At 41.5% G+C, this 20,800-nt stretch overlaps 1 protein-coding gene across 7 annotated transcripts in view; it reads right to left on the bottom strand.

Moving 5' to 3' along the window:
• Positions 1-4,364: 4,364 nt before the first annotated feature.
• The window catches only part of ncam1a (neural cell adhesion molecule 1a), a 312,169-nt gene continuing 295,733 nt past the window's right edge, over positions 4,365-20,800 (bottom strand). For all 7 annotated transcript variants that reach the window (XM_030068570.1, XM_030068568.1, XM_030068564.1 and 4 more), the window contains 3 exons: positions 14,808-15,015; positions 13,426-13,542; positions 4,365-4,841 (listed from right to left, as the gene is read on the bottom strand). In XM_030068570.1, coding sequence (XP_029924430.1) covers positions 4,721-4,841; positions 13,426-13,542; positions 14,808-15,015 — 446 coding nt within the window. In that variant the 3' untranslated portion in view covers positions 4,365-4,720. The remainder of the gene's footprint in view (positions 4,842-13,425; positions 13,543-14,807; positions 15,016-20,800) is intronic.

Consider the following 20,800-nt stretch of genomic DNA (forward strand, 5'->3'; position numbering starts at 1 on the left):
ATTCAAAGGCACTGTCTCTTTCATCGACAACAGGTCGTTTATTTTATTCTTTATTTGTTCCAGTTGCTGTTGTTGGACTTTCCTATGTTGCCGCTTGGATCTTTTTTTTTTTTTTTTTTTTTTTGCTTTTTAAATTTTTTTCTTGAGAGAATTCATCGTCGGTGCTATCAGCTAAATCCTTCACAATCAAAACTATGCGTATTTTCTCAACTCTAAGACAAAAGGACACAATGTACTCACTCTAGGATATTCACACATTCACAGTGCACTAGCTTGCAGTCTAAAGTAGGAAGGACAATGTACAAAAAAAAAAAAAAAGAGTCATCATTGAATTGGTCTAGATGCATAAAAAGATGCCTTTGAGCAAAACATACCTGCTTGGAGTGCTTTAAAGCAACAAATAAATTTCACTGAATGCTTTTAAATTGAAAAAAAAAAAAAAAAAAAAATCAATTGGAGGCAGTGTTGACTGGACGCCACTGTGTTTAAGTCCTCGCTCCTCTTTCTATTTACCGGAAAATCTACAGTGTTATGCTTGTGGGTTTAAATTGTTTTTTTTTTTTTCTTTTTTAGATATGGAACTACTGTTTTTATGTGAGCTGCTGCCTGTCTTTGCCTTGAAAAAGAGGTTTCTAATCTCAGTGGGACATTCCTGGTTAAATAAAGGTTAAATAAAATAATAAATACCGATTTTGTGCCTGGGTGTTTTATAGAGGGCCAAATCTCTTCCTTCAAAGTGGAGGGAAAAGTAGGCCCGTGGAAAGGCGGCTCTCCAGGGCTTCTGTTTGTACGTTCATCTGTACGGACATTTCTGCTCATTACTGCAAATATCCAACATCAGATTTTCCATTAGTGCCACACAGCATCCGTCTTCCCAGAAGCAGCCCTGGGATCTGGGATGGCTTGGGCTTTTTAATTAGTCCGATCACTGACTTTTCGGCACTTTGGCCCGCTGCTCGCCTCACCCATTAGGACTGGCACCAAAATAATACCTGTGTCTCTAGTTAACAGTGATCCACAGCATGAGGACGGACCCCATTAGTGAGCTGATCAAACTGATGATTGATTAAAATCATATTTACGTTGCCAGACCGATGTTTCCGTCTCTGTCGTCGTCCCGATGTCCGATCGGACCTACGCAGGCAAGATGCTTTTTCGGACATTCCTAGATTTACGGCGAGCAGGTGTGTTTTATCTGGGTACCTTCTAGAACCAAAAACTCAGTCTTCATCATTAGAGAACTCCACTATGAATCAATAACATTTTACCAATCTCTTAAACAAGCCTGACCGGTTTAGACGCACGTTAAAATGAACTCACCATCCATCGTTAGAGTCGCCGCAAGTTCTCATTTTCTTACTTTTGGAATGATGTTGTTGTCATTTGGTGCTTGAGCATTAACGTCCACACCAGAAACAGCGATCCATTGCAGACACAGATATATTTTGGTGCAAATTCTCACATCAAATATGAGTGAAGTTGACCAACAGGCCAAAAGAACCTGCAGAACAGCTGGTGTATACTCTGTTCTGCTTCATATTGTTCATTTTCTTTACTCAAACACCAGTGGCGGTGTGTAACCTGGGAGAAAAAATCATTGATCTCATCACAAGTCAACCCCTAAACACTTCCACCCGGTCAGAAGTGTTGGTGATGTGGCAGACGGGTCATTGACAGGCGAGTGTCATCACTTCCTGTCACCTGCCAGCTGTCGCCAGACTTGCGGTGTGTGTTTTTGATTTTGTTGGACTCCATAAACTGTATGTATTAAAAAAAATACTGTGTTGCATCACTGCTGCCTTCACAGACTGAGAGAACTTTTCCTAGTGTTATCAGGATATCTGTATCACAGCCTCATGGGCAACCGCGGATGAATAAATTAAAATACATTTTAAAAATTACAAATAATATAATCATCCAAGCATAATTTAAAAGAATGGCAAAATTGTAAAAATGGATGTTTTTACCTGAGAGGTTACTTTGTTATTTATATCAACTTTGTATCAACAGGGGAAGAAAATTAAAAATGCTGGTTTGATGTTTTCCCCGTGGTTTAGCTATGGTTTTCTTTTTTATGATAACTTCATTGTTGTCGAACAGGCCGATGAAAATAGTACTCTTCCTGTCCATGTTGTTTTGCATAATTGGTTTAAAAAAATGCCACATTCACAGCTGGTTTATTTACATTGTATTTTGTAATAAAATGTTAACCTACAGTCATTTTAATCAAAGCCAGCTCATTTGGGAAATTACGTTGATGGGAAGTTATGAGGTCCTACCCCAACATGCTCCCCATGGTGGTTCATGCTGGTATTGCAATTCCTGCAGCCCTAGTTTTTAAAGAGATAGTTCAACTATTAAAAAAAAATGATATTGTTTCACACACCCTCCTTGCTGTTCTGTAGGACAGTAGTGGTGCTATCTTCCTCTCGTTGTTACTGAGTGCTGGATACTGGCTGGATGCTACAAATGCTAACTGTTAGCCTCCTGCCATTGAGATAAACTTCCCCCTGGCTAACACTCTTAAAAATAACCACTTTAATCCCCTATAACTGAAGCTAGCCACAGCTATACTTGCTAACTATCTTTTAGTACACTGGAGAAAATTGTTATTTTTGTCCTCCAACATACCTCCATGTGTTCAGTGAGGAAAACAAGCAATTGTGAAATCAAGCCTTGTGTAGCGATACAGGAAGTGCAGAAGTTACTGGATCTTTTTGGATGTTGATAACAGGAAAAAATACAGTAGTAACATTAATTTAAGCAAAACCAGCATCCATGTGCACTTGGGCAATCACGTGTGCATTTTACTTTTGGAGAATGAGAGCTTTAAAGTGATGTTAAACCTTTTATTTTTAAGAGTGTTAGCCGGGGGGAAGTCCACTTTAATGGCAGGAGGCTAATAGTTAGCATTTGGAGCATCCAGCCAGTATCCAGCACTCAGTAACAATGAGAGGAAGATAGCACCACTACTGTCCTACAGAACAACTAGAGGGGAGGAGGGTAGAATAATATCAAAATTTTCAAAATGGGTGAACTGTCCCTTTAAGGCAGCACTTTAATGTCTCCAAATCTGTCAAAGTGGAATGTTTAGGGGCCAAACTGGGATGAAGAGGTTGACTAACAACAATAGTTGCAATGCAAGAGCACTGAGAGAATCTAGGAATAATTAAAAAAAACCCTGTTTGATTCCTCTTTAAGATGCAGATATCCTCTCACGAGCACGAGCCTCCAAACCACACACTAGTGACGCGGCGACCTCGAGGTGTTGGCATGGAGACGGAGACGAAGGCAAATGAACCGGAAGAGGAAATGCAGATGCTTTCTCACGCAGAGCGACACACCCAGTCGTGATATCCTCAGGCTGCTTACAGATGGCCACACAGTCGGAGCTGATGATGTGTGAGTTCAGCACAAATAAAACACATGTGCTGCTGCGGCGTCATAATCTTTTTTCTTACTTTTTTTTTTTTTTTTTGCAAACATGTCCTTCTGTTTGTACGAACCTGTTGAAATTCATCTCCACAGCGAGTATAGCGTGGCCTTCAAAGTCACTGATAAGCCCGAACCCCCGTTAGCTGAGGGAGAGCGGGTCAAAGTGCTTAAAGGAGGCCTCTGGGAAAAGGATATCGAGGTGTATGCGTTTGTGTGTGTGTGTGTGTGTGTGTGTGTGTGTGTGTGTGCGCATGTCAATAAGAAAAAGATAGACATGTATTCTTACATTTTCCAAAATAAAACATTATTAACAAAACAAATATAATCTTCAATGTGACTTTTTTCTTAACCCTAACCACCCCGACTCCTGACATCTAGCTTTGTGGCTTTCTGCGGTGTCCTCTTTTTTGTTTTTGTTGTTGTTGTTGTTGTTGTCTACACCATTTCTGGAACAAAATAAAATGATGCCGACATTCAAGAAAAAGAACCCCTACAAAAACAACGAAATGACAGCAACATGTACAGAAATAAATTTGTAAATACAGGCATGCTTTTCGCTCTAATCTCTAGGCCCTGGAAATAACACATTTAAAAAAAAAAAAAAAAAAAAAAAAAAAAAAAGCTAAAATAAGCAGGAACGTCTGCACTTTATTTAAACAACAAAATAGGAAAACAGTCCCACAATCCATTAGCATTACCATGATGATGAGCATACTGCATACGGAGGAGAGAGCAGACACACACATGATGAAGGCAGCACTCTGTGAAGTAAAGCTACAGTCCAACCATGGTTACCTAGACGCAAACGACACAGCTTCTGCTCTGCTCTTACACGACTGGTCAATTTGATATTACATACAATAATAAAAGAGAAGAAGAAGGAAGGAGGGTGAACTACATGTCTTGGATTTTGCGTTTTTTTCGTTTTCTTTAAATGAACAAACAGTGACAAAAACAGAACAAATAGGAAATTAAAGGAGCTAAGGCATGTGCATGAGGTCTTCATATTTCCCTGTGACACTGGAGACCCATGTTTTTTTTTTTTTGTTGTTTTCATTGAGCGTTTCTGTTGCTTTTTTATTTATCTTACTGGAAGGGGCCGTGTGTGATGATGCTTTGAGGTTTCTGTGACTGTGACCCCAACCCCATCCCGACCCTCCCCCCTCCCAGCCATACCCAACCCCCCGGTTTCCCTATCCAAACAACAATACCAAACTCAATTCCTCCCCGTCCCGTTTCCCCCGAGCCACCCACCCCGTTCCTCGTGCGGCTGCCGGCGAGGAGATTACGCTTTACTTTCGTTGCCGTTTGTCTGGGGAGCCTCGTTGGGAACCGTCTTCACCTCCGTGGTGACGTTGTTCACCTCCGTCTCGTTTTTAGTTTTATCGTCCTTCACAGTCTTACCGCTAGAGGGGCAAAACAGAGAGGGGGAGAGAGTCAGAGCGAGGACCACAGAGCGGGGAACAAAAAAAAAAAAAAAAAAAAGAAAAACAGGAGAGGAGAGTCTGTTAGTAGCGACTCACTAGTCTCACTGCAAAACTGTCTGCTCTGAGCTGCCTTTTGTCTAATTTTTCAAAGAAAGGAGAAAATGGGGGAAAACATGCAAGATGCTTTGAGGGAATTTGTCTTTCCTCCTGGAACTGAATGCATTTCACACATAATAGGATCAAGCTCGCTATCCTAGCCAGACATCAAATAAGAGCACATGGATGTCACAGCTATTTTCGGGGAACAATGGATGCTGATGTGGAATGAGACAGGGCCAGTACAGTAGAGTACAATACATGAAGGAATGAAAGACTCAGGCATAACCTACAACACAAACTACAATACACAAGAGGATTACACGCCGTCTGGACCGAGCAGAGACACAATGGAAAGAGACTTTGGAGCCATATTTCACGTTAGTAGAACAGTTTCCATTTTTAGTACGTGTACCCCTGTAGGAATTCATTTGCAGCAATGTGGTGCTCCAGCTTCCATCTGGAAAAAAGTAGTCCAAAAAGTAGTTCTTCCCGGTGAGACACATTGCTCAAACTAAGGTGACATGACTGAGCTTGTGTTTTTTTTTTTTTTTTTTTTTCTGCTATCTGTACGAATTCTCAAAACTTAAACTTGCCTGTTTCTGATAGCCACTGATGGTAAGAAAAAGCACTGGTTTGGCTGTGCCCAACTTCCAGTTTAAGGCAAGCCAAAACCGAGTACATGCATGTTGAGGCTACCTGCGCCAGCCTTAAGAGTCAAGAAGTCGCTTCCTGCAAACAGGTAAAGCAAAAGAACTCACACACTTTTCTACAAGAAACTTATATTAGAGGAACGACAACACTTTGGACCACGTGGGTCTTCATCCGCTTGACTTGATGAATGCCCAAGTGGCCCCAAAACACTGTCGTTCCTCAAATAAAGGCACCATGTAGGTAATTACGCGAGTTCTTTTGCTTTACCTTCTGGATTTTCTTCAACCTAGCACCCACCCTGATGTGCGTGGACTAAGTGGAACTCCTTTCCTGTGAACGTCTTCGAACCTGATGTGATCTTTGTGCACTGATAAACTCGCTTGACTACTTTTCAAGGAGCAAAATGTGTAATGTACACAAAAAGGCCTCAATCCACATTTTTTTTTTTTATCAGCTTAGCACCATGTCTCGTCGCTTGCATACATCCCTCAGGAAACGCTACATGCACTGTGACATTAGTATTCTCCGTTTCACCCGACGATTGAGATCAGCCTCTCACACGCCGCTGCATCCGACACAGAGCCACGGGATAGAAACCCCTCGGCTTCACACAGAAAAAGGCAGACATTTACCTGTAGGCCTGTGTGAGTGTGTACATTTGTACACCGAGTTTGGAAATGATCTTTTGTCGGCTATGTCACTGTATTTCCTCTCATTTCAGAATCAATCTAGGACGTTCTGTGAGAGGTCTCTGCTTTCACTAGCAATCCTTTATTTATATGGCAGCCATATTTGATTCCTTTGGGGTGGGAAACACTTGATGCTTATCAGACCTTTGAAGCCCGAGTCAATACTCGTGTCCTTGTGAAGAACAATGAGGACACGCTTCTCAAGAAAGCATGTGGACATCTTTACAGTTTGAGAGGAACGGTTTTGGGTGTTTGGATGTGATGTGACTCTCTTACAATGAATCTCGAGGCTTCCCAGTTGTTAGTGTCATGTGACCATCTGATTCATCTTGAACAAGCAAGTAAACATCAATGATTTTTATCCATCCTTGCCATTCTTTTGTTTGGGAATTGCTGGAAAATAAGCCAAAAAGGCACAGGAAGGCACACGATGGAAGAAGGACCTGCTACCTGGTAGGTACTGAAGCAGATGGAAACAGAAGAAAAACTCAGCCTATGAACCAAAAGTCAAAGTCAAAACTATTACTAAAGTCAAAAGAAAATGTTTATACTTTGTCCAATGTTCAGCTGAATTTGCATGTTTCCATTTGTCTGGATGTCTCCCAAGTGTTTCCCATCCCATGTACGATGGGAATCAAATATGGCCACCATGCGAATCAAGAAACCCAAAGTGGCAGCATCATGTCCCTGGACAGTTCAAGAGAGACCTTCCCCGAGTTCAGCAGCTCAACACAACAAAAGGAGAGGAGAAAAAGTGTGTGTGTGTGAAAATGCTGAACCAATGAAGTGAAAGGGGAAGAAGAAACAAGAGTGCCCTCTAAATATTTAAACAAGGACCATCACAGTGCATCTTCCTCACAGAAATCTCTGTCCGCAGCAAAGTTAGGCGAGACACACCACTCTTCTGAAGAAGCTGAAACTACAGACGAACACACTGACCTTTTTGTTTTTCTTTTTTCTTCTCTTTTGGATAGAAAAGTTTAGTTTGCACAAGCCTGTCACAGGACCGGTTGATCCTCTGCCTGCTTTACCATCCTCCTCTCCAACTTGATCTCCAACTCTGTCTCCCTGCTCTCTTCATGCACAAAATATGCATGGGAAAGTTTGAAAAATGGCTAATGGGAATTTAAAATAAACAAAAGTGACTACGCTGGTGGATGGCTTAAGGCAGGCTTGTAAGGCTTGAATCCCCTGACCAACTGGGAAAAGATGCGTAGGGGAATTGAATAATAAATGTGTTCTTCAATGCATTTAACCCAATTTAACCCAAACTGCTCCGCTGGTGGTTAAACTGAATACAGAGCCGTCGGCACAACAGGCCCTCACTTTCCTTAATATAGGATCCTCACAACCAATCAGATTTGACTGAATGTAAAAAAAATGACTAGAAAAAGCCTGGAATATTAGCGAAAATATGAATTAAAAATGACAAGAAAATAACCTGAAAATCTGAGACAAAAATAACTCAAAAAATGACAAGGAAATGAATGAAAATTTGAAAAAAAAAAAAAAACAGTAAAAAATTTAAAGAAACCAATAAGAATTTTTTTTTTTTAATTTTTGGAAAATGACCAGAAAATTATCAATAGCACATTACAAGAAGAATTACCACAAAATTACCAGGAAAAAAAATTAGGGGAAAAATTATAAGAAAATAGCCAAAATAAATAATAATAAAAAAAATGTATTCAGAAAGTGAAGCAAAGCCTGTCTGGTTGTTCATCTTTTGGCCCTACACTGATCTAGTCATGGTAAAACGCAGGGGCGCCCTAATGATTTTTTTTGCCTAGGGCCCCCAGATGACCCGGGACGGCACTGACTGAGAGGCCCCCAGGTGTGTGTGAAACTGGCGGCTCTGCCCTTACGTTCATTGGATAAAGTTTTTAAAAAATGGCCAACCAACAACACTTAAACTGTGAAGTCCGACATCACACTCGCACGCGTTCATGCCCTTTTTGGATAGAAATAAAAGTCATCATGGAGGCAATCCTCTGATTTACGTCAAGCTTCTCACTTCTCTTGCAAACCATCTACAGAGCTGTAAGCGGCGCCTGCTGGCAAACAAGAAAGGCCTTATTGAAGTTTAAGTAAGCGATGAGTAAATTATTTAGACGTCTATTGCATCAATTGCACGTCAGCTGAGTTGGCTAAAGCAGCCACAGACAGTTTGTGTATCATCTACTGTCCTGATTTGAGCGCCCAGCCCGGGGCAACGTTCAGCTGCCGCTCCCCGGTTGGAAAGGTGTACATCCGAGCAGAGCTGAGCCGAGCCGAGCGCCGGCTGACAAAATCATCTGAGAGACACTTGCACCATCCAAGCCTGTCATCGCCGGCTGACATCTCAAGGTGATGCGCAGTTAAAATGATCTTACATCCAATGGCATCCACTTTTTGGGTTATTTCAGGACAACTAAATGTTTCTCTCAGACAGAGGTTGCTGAAGACGTTGCGCAAGCATTACTTTTCACTTTCCTTGCCATGTTATCTTCTTCCTCTAAAGTATAAATAAGCAGAGTCTCAAAACGATGAGTATAAATGTAAGGTACTAACCCTTGTTTAACTCAGTGGCGTACCAATAAGTATTTTTTCTACTTTGAAATCAGCTTAACAGGCTTACAAAGACAGCAATTTCCTTGTGGGGTGCACTTTTTGGTCAACTTGCAATGGCACTTATCCTCAATTAATAAAAAATTATTCACAATCTAAGTGCTACAGTAACTCAAAAATAATTCTTTCCTGCTGTTCTTCTCCGTGGCTCCATCCCTCTCTCCCTAACCATCCATTTAGCCATACAAGTCAATGAGTGCCACACCATTTTCATGCATTTTAATTAAAGTCTCACCCAGTTCATAGCACTATCAAAGTTCACTCTGGCCATTTTAATAATGTTCATGTATTGTATCCGCTGCTGAACATAGGCCACATCACTCCTTCCCGACCCAACCAGCTTGTTTAAAGCTGTTGCTGGTTGTGTATGGACTGCATGAATCCTTGAATGCCAAGATGATGGGAATTCTCTTTCAACACAATGCTTTAAATTGTGTAGAAACGCAGTGGCTGGATTAGCTATTTTTAGGATAAACGGCGAACCTCTAATGATAAGAAACGAAACACCAATGGGCATGTCTGATCATTGTGTGAGAGGGATTTTTAGGGATCTATAGTCTGAGGGAACGGCTGCTAAGGATATTCTTCTATTCCCAAGAGAAAAATGACTCCCGGGACGGGATTGCTGCTCAGAAATCCAATAAACCCACAAGATGCCTGACAAGAGATTTCAGTATGGGGGCGCTGAAGAAAAATCACTGCATAGATCAGTGGAAGAGCTGTGCTTTGGTCTTGTCAGAGTTATGAAGACAAATCTCCCCAATGACATGTCTGATTTCATCAAGGTGATGCTGAGCTGACAATAGCCCCGCTTCCAACTTGGCCTCAGCTCCCTATAATTCATCACTGACATCTTCTTCTGCTCCTCAGAGTGAGAAGCCAAGTATGAGATGAAGGAGTGAGAGAAAGAGGAGTGGCTGTCAGGAAGCCTCTGTAATATATCTTCAGCTAGATAGCTTGCTCATCATCCTTAGGGGTTGTCAGAAAGCTGGAGGAGAACAGCTTCAAACTGCTCAGAGCGAACCTCAAAACAATAACCCTTCATACCACCGGCGAACATAACAGCGTTCCCACCTGCCGTCTATGAACAAGTGTCATGGGGGAAAAGAAAGGAACTCCGACATGATAACTCTCTCGCATTTCCTGCCAAAATCCTGACTGAATATACGTGATTTTCACCGAGTGTAAACAGCCACGTACGAGACACTTCAGGGTTCCTTTCACTGCCAATTTGGAGCGGGTATAGGCCTATTCAGCAGCAAAAACGATGTGTTTGCGATATGAAACAGAGGTTTGGGAGGAGAGGCCAACTGGGAATCTTTTGGATTTCATCATGAAAACTGGAGCAGGCAAAACAAACAGTCTGCTTTAGTCATCTGATCGGTGTTAATATCACAGGATGAAGGTCTCCTTACTTTAACATGGATGGATGGCTAAAGATATGTTACATTAGGCTATGTGGCAATTAGTTAACATGGTGGTTAATATAGGTTGCATTTACTGTAACGAATATGGCACCAAAAGGTTCATGTTACCTTGTTGAGTTAAGTTATGAGGGCTTTTGTTTTATTATGCAATTTTAGGCTCAAAACATTTGTACAACCAATTATTTTCAGCCATCCAATCTAAATGGAGAGAGGAACTTCAGAGAGAAAATGTCAGGAGCTTGTGTGTCGGCCAATAATGAGAAAACATGAATGGATGGATGGAAGTAAAATTAGCAGCGATATTGATCTTCTTTTTCTTACATGCCGACAAGCTTGTTGCAAGCGCTCACCATTTAGAAACATACTGCAATAATGAGTTTGATTTTTCAGCACCACTTTGCAAGAAGACTATGATTAAAAAGAGGTTATGAGTTGCTTATGATTAGGTTGTTAGCGCTTGGGAAAAATTACTATTTACATACTTCGATACAGGCTCACTGTTTGGCAAAATCAAGTTACTGCTGCGCTGCCTTTATTCTGTTAAAGCTCTAATCTTGCTTGTTGCTTAGTTTACTGGTGCCACTTAACAATAAGACTACTTTGTGGATGAATGTATGCTTATTTATTTTTCTTTTCTTTCAAAATTATATATTTCTTTCCTAAATTTTGTATTTTGATGGTCCTTTGTTTTAGATATATGTTTGATTTGATTATTTTTTTTTTGTTTGTGAATGTAAAAAAATAAAGAAAAATATAGTTTATCTAATGTGGCTAGATTCTTTTGAGCCTTGTACCTGTGAGAAAAATGAGTAAATTATCATCTTCCTTCCGTGTTTTCTGAAAACACAGACATCATTTGTTCTTTCCGTATCTTTTTTTTTTTTTTTTTTGCCTGCTCATACTTTCCTGCATTTGCCCTTGAAAACCAGGCTTGTGCCGCCAAACACAAAACGTTGTAATCATTTTGCTACAGAATAGACGACGGCCAAGTGAACGTTCAAAAAGACTCCAGATGCCTGACATGCAGCTGTTTACGCCACATACCACACATATAAAATCGAGGTCCACTTCATTTAATATGGTTATTATAAACATATATTTAGGTTTACGCTTCAACAAATTACTAGTTAACTGAATCAAGTGGGTAGACACATCATGATGCAGCTCACTATATAATCAAAGCAGTGATACTGGTGAGGTAGAAGGAGGTGGTTTTGGGTAAGAGGGGCGACGGTTTGACGCCATCATGTGAGAAGACAAACAAGTGGAGGATGGAGGTGGTGGTTGAACGATGACAGGTACATTCTGGTTGCATCCCAGTACAGCCCAATACATAGCATCCTTAAAGGAAAGTTCCACCTGTGGATGTTCTCACAATGTTGGATAACATCAGCTGGAGAAAATGTTCACTCGGTTGGTGTACCTACTTTCCTCCAGCCTTTCTCTCAATTATTTCCTACATTTCCCAGAATGTCTTTCATCTGCCCGCCAGAGAACAGACATGAACTTGTTCTGTTTGATTAAAGGTGGGCGCATGGGCGTGTAAATATAGTTAGCTAACCAACAAGTGTGTGAAAACTGGAAAATGTCCTTGATCGTGGCGGTGCCCCTTACTCAAAACATAACATGGCTTGTGGCTGCATTGTTTTCTGGTCAATTGAGGCTATTGTTGGTGACAAAATTGGTCCCTCTGTGTGTTTTTCAGTAGATTTCTCCTTGTGATTGCTGAAAATTGGATAAAAATGGTGGGCCTAGAAACAAGCCGTTGCCCTTTCATTCTAAAGGGCTCACGTTTGGCGTTGATTGTCTTCGGTAACTGAACATGTGCGTGGTACATTGCCGAGACACTGTGTTTAAGGTGGATGTTTCCTTTAAAATGGTATGCCAGTGGGCTATTGGAATGCTACCAGAGCAGAAACAGACAAATCAAGAAGTGGGGGAATGGAGGTGTTCATACTCGTCTTGGGCCGGTGTGGTCGAGTCTTTGCCCAGGGCATTGGGCGCGTCCTTGGTCGGGCCGTCTATGTGTAAGTCCTTATTCTGGGAGCTGTCAGGGGCTTTGACTGGGTCACGCTGGCTCTGTGGCCCACCAGTGTTAGTGGAGGGTGGGCTGGCCGGCTCTGAGAGGGGCGGTGTTGGGTTGGACAAGGGGGGAATTTTAGGTGTGTCACTCAAGTCGACCAGGGGCCCCACCTCAGGTTGGGCAGCGGGAGTAGGGGATGCGACGTTAGCTTTAAGTGTACTGGACTGGGTGGTGGGGCTGTTTTTGGGGGAGGGCTTGGAAGGAGCTGCTTTGGTTGGGCTGGAGGCGCTGGTGGTTAGGGTGGTGATCTCGCTAGCAGGGCTGCTCTGTGCCGTGCTAAAGCTCTCAGCAACTGAGTTAGTGGCAGTGGAGGGGAGCAAGTTCACCACTGTGGTGTCTGCAGCAGCAGGCCTGTTTGGTGAGGAGGAGGAGGAGGAGGAGGAGGAGGAGGGGGAGGAAAAACAGGAGAGGAGAGGGGAAAGTAGGGAGTGGACAAAGGGGGAGGAAGCCAAAGAGCCACCGCAAAAGTGAGGGAAAGAAAGATCGAGAGAAATAAGGGGGGTAGAGGGGGAGTGAAGGTCAAGGCATAAACACAGAGTGAGTTCTACGTGCAGTATCAAAGTAAAATCTACAGAATCAAGATGTTAGCAACAAAATCTTTGTGGCGTGAAGGGTAAACACAAAAAACTATCAAAAATAATACAGCAAACTAAAGAAAGATAGGAGATAGGGGTTGTAGGATTAAGGTGAGTTTGGGCATATTCTACTAAAGTGTTTTAAAATAACAACCAGCTCTTTACTAGAATTATCCTGCGACTCCTATGACAGTATATGTAACCACACTTTGCCCCAACATTTCAATCTAATTAGGGTTAGGAGTAATTAGGCTAATTAGGGACCACAACTTTACTGGTAAGGGCATTTTGTGATTAATGACAACATCATGTCAGGCTTGTGCGGCTCTTTTATCTAATGGTACAGAACATATGTTCTACAGACAGGCCCATGTCCAGGACAGCCCTGAGGTTGGGAAGTAGCCTGCTCCCGGTGGTGGTAGAGGTACTCACTCAGGTTCTGTCAAAGGGGTGGTCTCATTGGGCTCAGTGGGACCCCCTCCTTCTTGGTTGGGGGTGTTTTCTTCCTCCGTCCTCACTTCAACAATGGGCTCCTTCGATTCGTCTTTCCTGTCGTAAGAGGGCACCAAAGGGTGAGCTGAGCCGCAAACCCAACTCTGCATGAAGCCTGACCTCTAATGGTGAAATGCAGGGTGCCTGGTTGTTGGTGGCAGCTATGGTGTACATTTTAGGACATCCTAAGACCTCAGACAAAATAGAATCGTTCCTCAGATTTCAGATCTACGAAAACACCTATTACCAAAGACCAGGCACTCTACAGATTTGGGTTGGGGATTTGGTAGCCCTTTAATATGGCGTGGTGATTTATCTTCCTCTGGGGAACATGAATATGCTCGCCAAATTTGAAGGCAATCCATCCAGATATATTGGGATATACTGCATCAGAGTAAAGTCTTGAACGGACATATGGATGGACGGACACGTGCTCTGACTGAAATGGCCATCCTTGAGGCTTTAATGCTTGTAAGACATGTCTCGACAGGTGTCTTATGAACAGTGTCGGATGACCTTGAAGCATACATGCTTTGACGAAAACTCAGAGGATGTCTGTGGCATAAGCTGCCATCTCCACTGTAGCTGTCTAGATGCTCCTCTGCTGAGGAAAGATGGCTGCTGGCTACTACAATATGCATAATTTGGCAGAGGAGGAGGAAATTTTAAAATTGCTTTTATAGCAGATGAGGGGGCAGAGGAGAAAAAGTGCTGCCGCAATTTTCCCCCAAGAGTTAATTATTACTTTGACATCTTTGAAATCCCTCCATGATGAGTCGTCTGTTCAGTTTCTCTTGAAAACAATTCATTATTTTACAGCCAATAAATCTTTTTTTTTTACCACTAATACTACCACTAAATTAAATTACCACCATCCAGCCAATGAAAATGCAAGACGATCAATGATGGCATCTGTTACCTTTCAAATTCTGGACACTGTCGGATGACACAATTGTTTTTCCCTCTGACATAAAACTGTGAAACAACTTGGGAGGAATAAATAATATAAAATATAAAGATTTTGGGATGGCTTTAAGAAAATCAAAAGTAGCAGGGCTGCGATGGAAGGCTGTAACCTGACAGTCTGATAAATCTTTACACCTCAAAGTCCTTAGTACCAAATGCATGTATGTTCTTGTGAGGGGAAAAAAATAACCATAAATCAATGCTTTTTTTTTTTTTTTTTTGGAAGATAGAGCTGATTTTTGGCCATACTGATGATTGTTGCCTTTGTGACGAGTTCACTTTTCTTTTAATTTACCACCACATCACTAATAAGTCACAAACTGTAAAGGATCAAGGGATATATCATGGTAACTTACGTGAAAGCTGCCTTGCCCTCCTCAATGTCCTTGCTCTTGGCTCCTGGACCGGCTTTGCCGCAGAAGTTGACGGCAATGCACATGAGGAGACCGCACTTGTTCAGGAAGTAGCAGGTGACGTCCACGCCCACCAGCAGCAGGAAGAAGACCACAATCAGGATGCCTACAATGGCGCCGGTGCCCAGGCCTGAGCCGCCCCCGACGGCATCTGAACGGCAAGGACAGAGAGAGAGAGAGAGAGAGAGAGAGAGAGAGAGAGAGAGGAGATGCAACAAAAGCAGGCAGAAAAGAGAGGATAAGAAGAGGAGTGGAAGCGGAGGTAGCAGGGAAGATGAAGGTAGAGATTAAGAGAGAGAAAGAGAGAGAATAAGTAATAAGAAAAAGTTAGAAAGAAAGAGGCAGGCAGGTAATGAGGAAAGCAGTCAAGCTTTTATTACATGGCTTCAGGTTTTAACTGAAGCGTGAAGTGTTCGTCTTTTCTTTTAAGAGGGATTTTGTGGACAAATCGTGCCAATGCTACTGTAAATTTAATGCACCGGGACACAATGAAAGCCATCTCGTCTGTATTATTTTAGTAACTTGATATTTACTCTTGAGAGGCATTAGAGCACAAACACTTGACGCCTTCCACTGAATTTTACGCAATTACAGCACTTCCATAAAAAAACACCACCACATTTAGATCAGTAAGTGAGGACAAATTACATCTATCAGCTATTTAGGGCACTATTTTTAGGTGTTTTACCAAGGAGGGAGGTAGCCATACATATGAATAAATTCTACATGGCCATATCACACTGCATTTCTTTGTACTTACATGGCTCTTTCATAACAGGCTTGTGTCATGTTTTGTGACATTCATGACTCGACAATTAACATTTACAACATAAAAGTCATGGAGAGGTACAATTTGAATATGGTACCTGCACGTTTACTCCATATGATACTGTGTGGGGTTATCTGCACAATGTGAATGACCAAATAATGCAATACATGCAAAATTGCATTACATATTAAACACCTTGCAATTAATGAAGAGAAAATAAATCCCAGAAAGTAATTACAGTTGACAGTAAAAGCCCTTAACCACCTGAGGTTTGGGAGAATTCAACAGAATGTAGTGTAAAGTATAATACAAGTGTAAAGTACAATAAAATGGAGAGGACAATCACTAGTAAAAATTTATGCAAACAAATAAATGACAAGAAAAGATATTCTATAAATCCTATGTGAATGTATATTGTAGTTTTTCATAACTATTGTGTGGGTGTGTCCATAAATGTGTCACAAAACAAGACATCAGCCATTTATGAATGTGATGTTATACAAGAAGCTTTATGTTAAATGAGGTACAATTCTCATAGACTCTCATTGTAATTCACCATCCACAGTTTAAAAATAACCCACATGGTTTACCATTAACAAGTTTTTCTGACCTCTTACCTCTGATCTCTTAAATGCCTGGTGCTGAAGTCCAAGAGGGATTGACAAAACTCGCCCTAAATTCCCTCTTGGACTCCCACTTAGATTAGAGCACCTGTATGGCAAACTGTAAAACATATTGACTTAAAATGCAAAATTTCATTTACTCATTAGACCTTTTTCAGTCATTTTGCCTCGAAATAGCAGGGTAAACACAGGTGTTAGTAGTGACATTAATTAAGTTTCTCTTTCATTTGGGTGTAACAGAGCCAGAGCTGTGCTATTGTTCATGCTGGCTCAAAGGAAAAGCTGTGGTAAACTAAAATGGAACAAAAACCTTAACAACAATCACTAGTAACTCCTGTGTTTACCCTGCTATTTCAAGGCAAAATGGCTGCCGTGAAGAGGGTCTAACAAGTAGATGAAATTTTGCATTCTAGCTTAATAGGTTCTGCAGTTTGCCACCCAACTTAAGAGCAAGCAAATGCCAAAATCAGATTTGAGGATTTCTAATATTCTGTTCTAGCTTAAACAACTAGCTAATTTTGCCAGATATCAATCACATGACTAAGCTCTTGCACGAGGGAACATGATTTTACATGAAGCAAAGAGGATCTAAGAAGATGAAGATGTTTCTCCTCTTGTTTTTCCAGGCTGGACCGGCGGGAGAACTGGCAGTTTCCAACTTTGAAGGGACTGCAGCGTAATGCCGTCAGGACTCTCTGCTAGTATGGCTAATGTTAACATTAACATACGGCAGGGGGGGGATGCATAGAAGCTCAAACGCCACTTACTGACTTACTGACTGTTTCCAGAACTAACCTACTGGAGCCTCCTAGTGGTGACAAATAAACATTGCTAATTAGAAAGCTTGCCTTCCACCTGCTGTCCGAAATACACCCTTCAAAAAAAAAAAAGTACTACCAATCAAATTCTATGACTTCCCATTTGAGCTTTTTAATCAGCTGCTCCAGAACTGTCTTAAGAGATTTAAAGAGGAAATACACGCGATATCACATGGGGAAGAAAACTGCAGTTGCATTGTCCTCTAGGTGTGGAAACTTTCAAGCATGTTGCACTTGCGGTTGCGCCCACAGAGAACAGCGTGGCACCAGTTTTCTGCCCCAAGTGATTTAGTCTTTAAGGGTTACAAATGATTCGTTTGATGTGCATTTATCTCTCTTTATCCTTATCTTGTGGGCTACTCTCAGTAAAGCAGTTGTCAAAATTATAGTTCCACTTTGAGGGGAAAATGGAAATATGCAGGTCAATTTTTTCAACAGATTATTGAACACAAACAAATACACATGCAGCATACAAACAGGATGGAATAAACAAGATTTGGGGAACCAGCCAGCCGAGGTAATTTGGCAGCCACTTCATTATCCTTATCCCTCATCATATTACTGACATCTGAACACATTTCTGCTAGCCCCGATCGATAAATGCTGGCCAAATTTTAATGACATGATAATAGTTCAGTGGCAAACATATCCACATAATTTCAGTGATTTACAAACGTTTGGTTCTGATTCATGAACACTAATAAGTCTCTACTTGAAGTATAGTAAGAAATAGAGCCAAGGCTTTCTTGCTGATATCCAATCAAAGGACAAAATCCTGGAGACGGTCCACTCTGAACCAAACTGGTGACACTGCGACAGTATCCCGGTTTGCTTTCAAAGGGTTTTAAGCAGATTATCTCATTAGAACAATGATATTAAATTAATTTTTGCAATAGTTCAAATAAAACTTTTTAAGAGTCGGCAAAGGCTTATTCCTTGTCAGTCGAGAAGAAAGGAACAAAGAGGTTTTGTATTTTCCTGAAATTGCAGAGGACTGCTTATGTACCGTGATTTCCTTTGTTCTGTATTCAGCTTTGGAAGAAACTTTTTTTTTTTTGGTGTGTGCTCACGAATGATTAAACTTTTCAAAGGGGAAGGTAAACCCAGTTAAAAATGGGCATTTCTTTGTTAGTCCAGAGGAGAGGAAAATATTCTGTTTGGTGGAATTGACATAACTTCGGGTCTTACATTGTAAATCACTGGCTGACTAAAAAACCTGCACTTCAGAGGCTTGTGGCTGGAGAGTAGATGTGAGTCCAAATCTGACACCAACCCTGGCTAAAGCTCCATATCAGATTGAAGCTCTCTGCCAGCCCTCTTCTTTTATAACGTCAGATTGGTGAAATAATCCTGGATAAAATGATGGATTTATACCTTCAGGACAAAATCACAGTGCTGTGCAGAGAGCTAAAAGTTATTGTTACGCACTACTGTTTGTTGAGCCTGGTAGAGATGCAGGTGAAGAGTCAATCAAACGGGGGCAGGAGGAATAAAAACTGAGGTCAGGTTCTGATCGGACCGCTCTCACATGGGAGCATAACTTTTTTAATCCCCAGCAAAACCGATTGTTTGACTCAGGAGAAATGAAGTAATAGGCCTCTCTCTGCAAAGGAGGGACTTTAGATTTTTGCAGTGTCATGTTTTCCACAACCAATGATAACATACATGAAAAACAAAAGGAACAGTTACACGTTATAGTTGACCATGCCTTTAGGATATGAGCTCAGATGTTCACTTTAAAGGGACAAAACACAAGCTACTTACCAGAATCCAAATTTATGGCCCACAATCATTCAAGCAAAGCAAAGGATTTACAGCGCTGCAGAAATGCACTACTAAATGGTTCCGTATGGAGCCACAAAGTTGTTAAAAAATACCCACAAATCCTCTTATATACAAACACACACCCGTGAAACTACAAAACAGAATATTAGAAATATTTCATCACCACACATTGCATTGGAAATTGTTTTAAAATATTAAAAACAATTCACTGATCACTTTTGCTGATGGCACAAAATGAACTCGGGATAGGATCAGACAATATGATATATACTGTATATACTGTACATTCATTCTCTTTTGTGACAGGAATGCAGAAATACATTTTTAAACGGTGAAGACATTTCCTCTAGCTGTCTTTTCACAAGATCAAAGATCTTCTGATATTTTCGTTTTCCTTCCTGACAGACTCGGAAACTTTTCTGCTCACTTTTAGTAAACGCATATTTATGATGAAGATCTATCGAGCTTTTCCGCTGTCTTCTCTAATGGAGAGATGAGAGTCTCGTGACACACACAGAAACTGTGGCAATCACCTGCCAGTGTTTACGTTGCAGGATCAAGGGCTCACCAGACTCACCAGTATATTTTGGGGCTGTTGCTGCATGCAGATCATGTGTAATTTGATGCAAACTGATTGGTTCTGAATATTTTCTCGTTTCCCTGAAGGCGGGGGACGAGGAACAACAAGCAGCTGTTGGGGAATGTGCTTACTGCTGCACTTCTGCTCTGTTATACTTACAAAGACAATGAAGCACAGGTGAGAGGGCCCCGGTCTATACCGCAGTGCACTTAAAGGAAAATCCACAGTAAAAAACAGAAACCGTCAGTGCAGCTTGTGTTTCTGGACCCATTTTCTTGTTTGGTGGTGTGTTTTTGTCAGTCTCATAGATGCAGTGTAGGACCTTCAGATTGATTTATCTAACAGCGAATACACAAGGATGCATTTTTACTTTAATACCAATTGTGGCCCATCCTTTTAATTTTTTTTTTGCATGCCCCCCTCACATGATAAAGTCCTCTACACCAACACAAACTCACTTTATACACCCTTAGGACAACATGTGGCACTTGTAAAGGACGAGTTCCTCCATCGCATGATGCCATACTGCAGGAAGTGGGAATGTCACTGGTCAAAGGCCTTCTCAAAAATATTTCTCTTACGCTTCAGGATTACTTCAAATTTCATCCGGTGGAAAATACCGTTTTTTAAAGCTCTTTGATTGAAGCGTCAGTCTAATAAACCAGAAGGTGAAGTCAGATCAAAAGACACGATCAGGAGCCTTTGACTACTAATTCACAGTCCTCTCAGCTCGGCCTAATGACTGATTTTTGCTGCTCATGTGTAGCAGGGAATTCAGTCCTCAGCCGCTGCAGCACGCATGCTTCAGGAGTGATTTTTGACAGCTTACAGGGCCACTAGGCTTGCACTGCCCCGTAGCACGAAATGACAATATATCTGTGGAGGGATTACACGGCTGCTGATCAGCACCAGTGATTCAGTGATTACTAGGCCAGGTGCTGACATTTACAGCTTACTCACTTTCCAACCTGCAGTCTGTTTTCGACAAAAAAAAAATCTAGAGTTTAAAGACACCCCCATCCACACACACACACAAACACACACACACACACACACACACACACACCACCACCACCACCACCTACTTTCATTCGCTCAATGATGTAAGGTGGTGCAACGCAAACACCTTTCAGCTAGGAAGGGAAGCTGCTTTGTTTTCAAGCCAGAAACCCAAATAATAAAGCCGCAGCATTAATAATTACAGCATTCAGCATGGCAATATATGACACCTTCACTCTACATTACTGTTTGAGCTCTCTTGTAACTCTCTCTCTCGTGTGAAAAGGTGACTGGGTCGGTTTATGCTGGAGGAGAAACCTTCTGCTGATGCTGCTGCACTTCCTACAGGTCACCAGCAGAGG

Source organism: Myripristis murdjan, chromosome 14 (assembly GCF_902150065.1).
Source record: "Myripristis murdjan chromosome 14, fMyrMur1.1, whole genome shotgun sequence".
Lineage (NCBI taxonomy): Eukaryota > Metazoa > Chordata > Actinopteri > Holocentriformes > Holocentridae > Myripristis > Myripristis murdjan.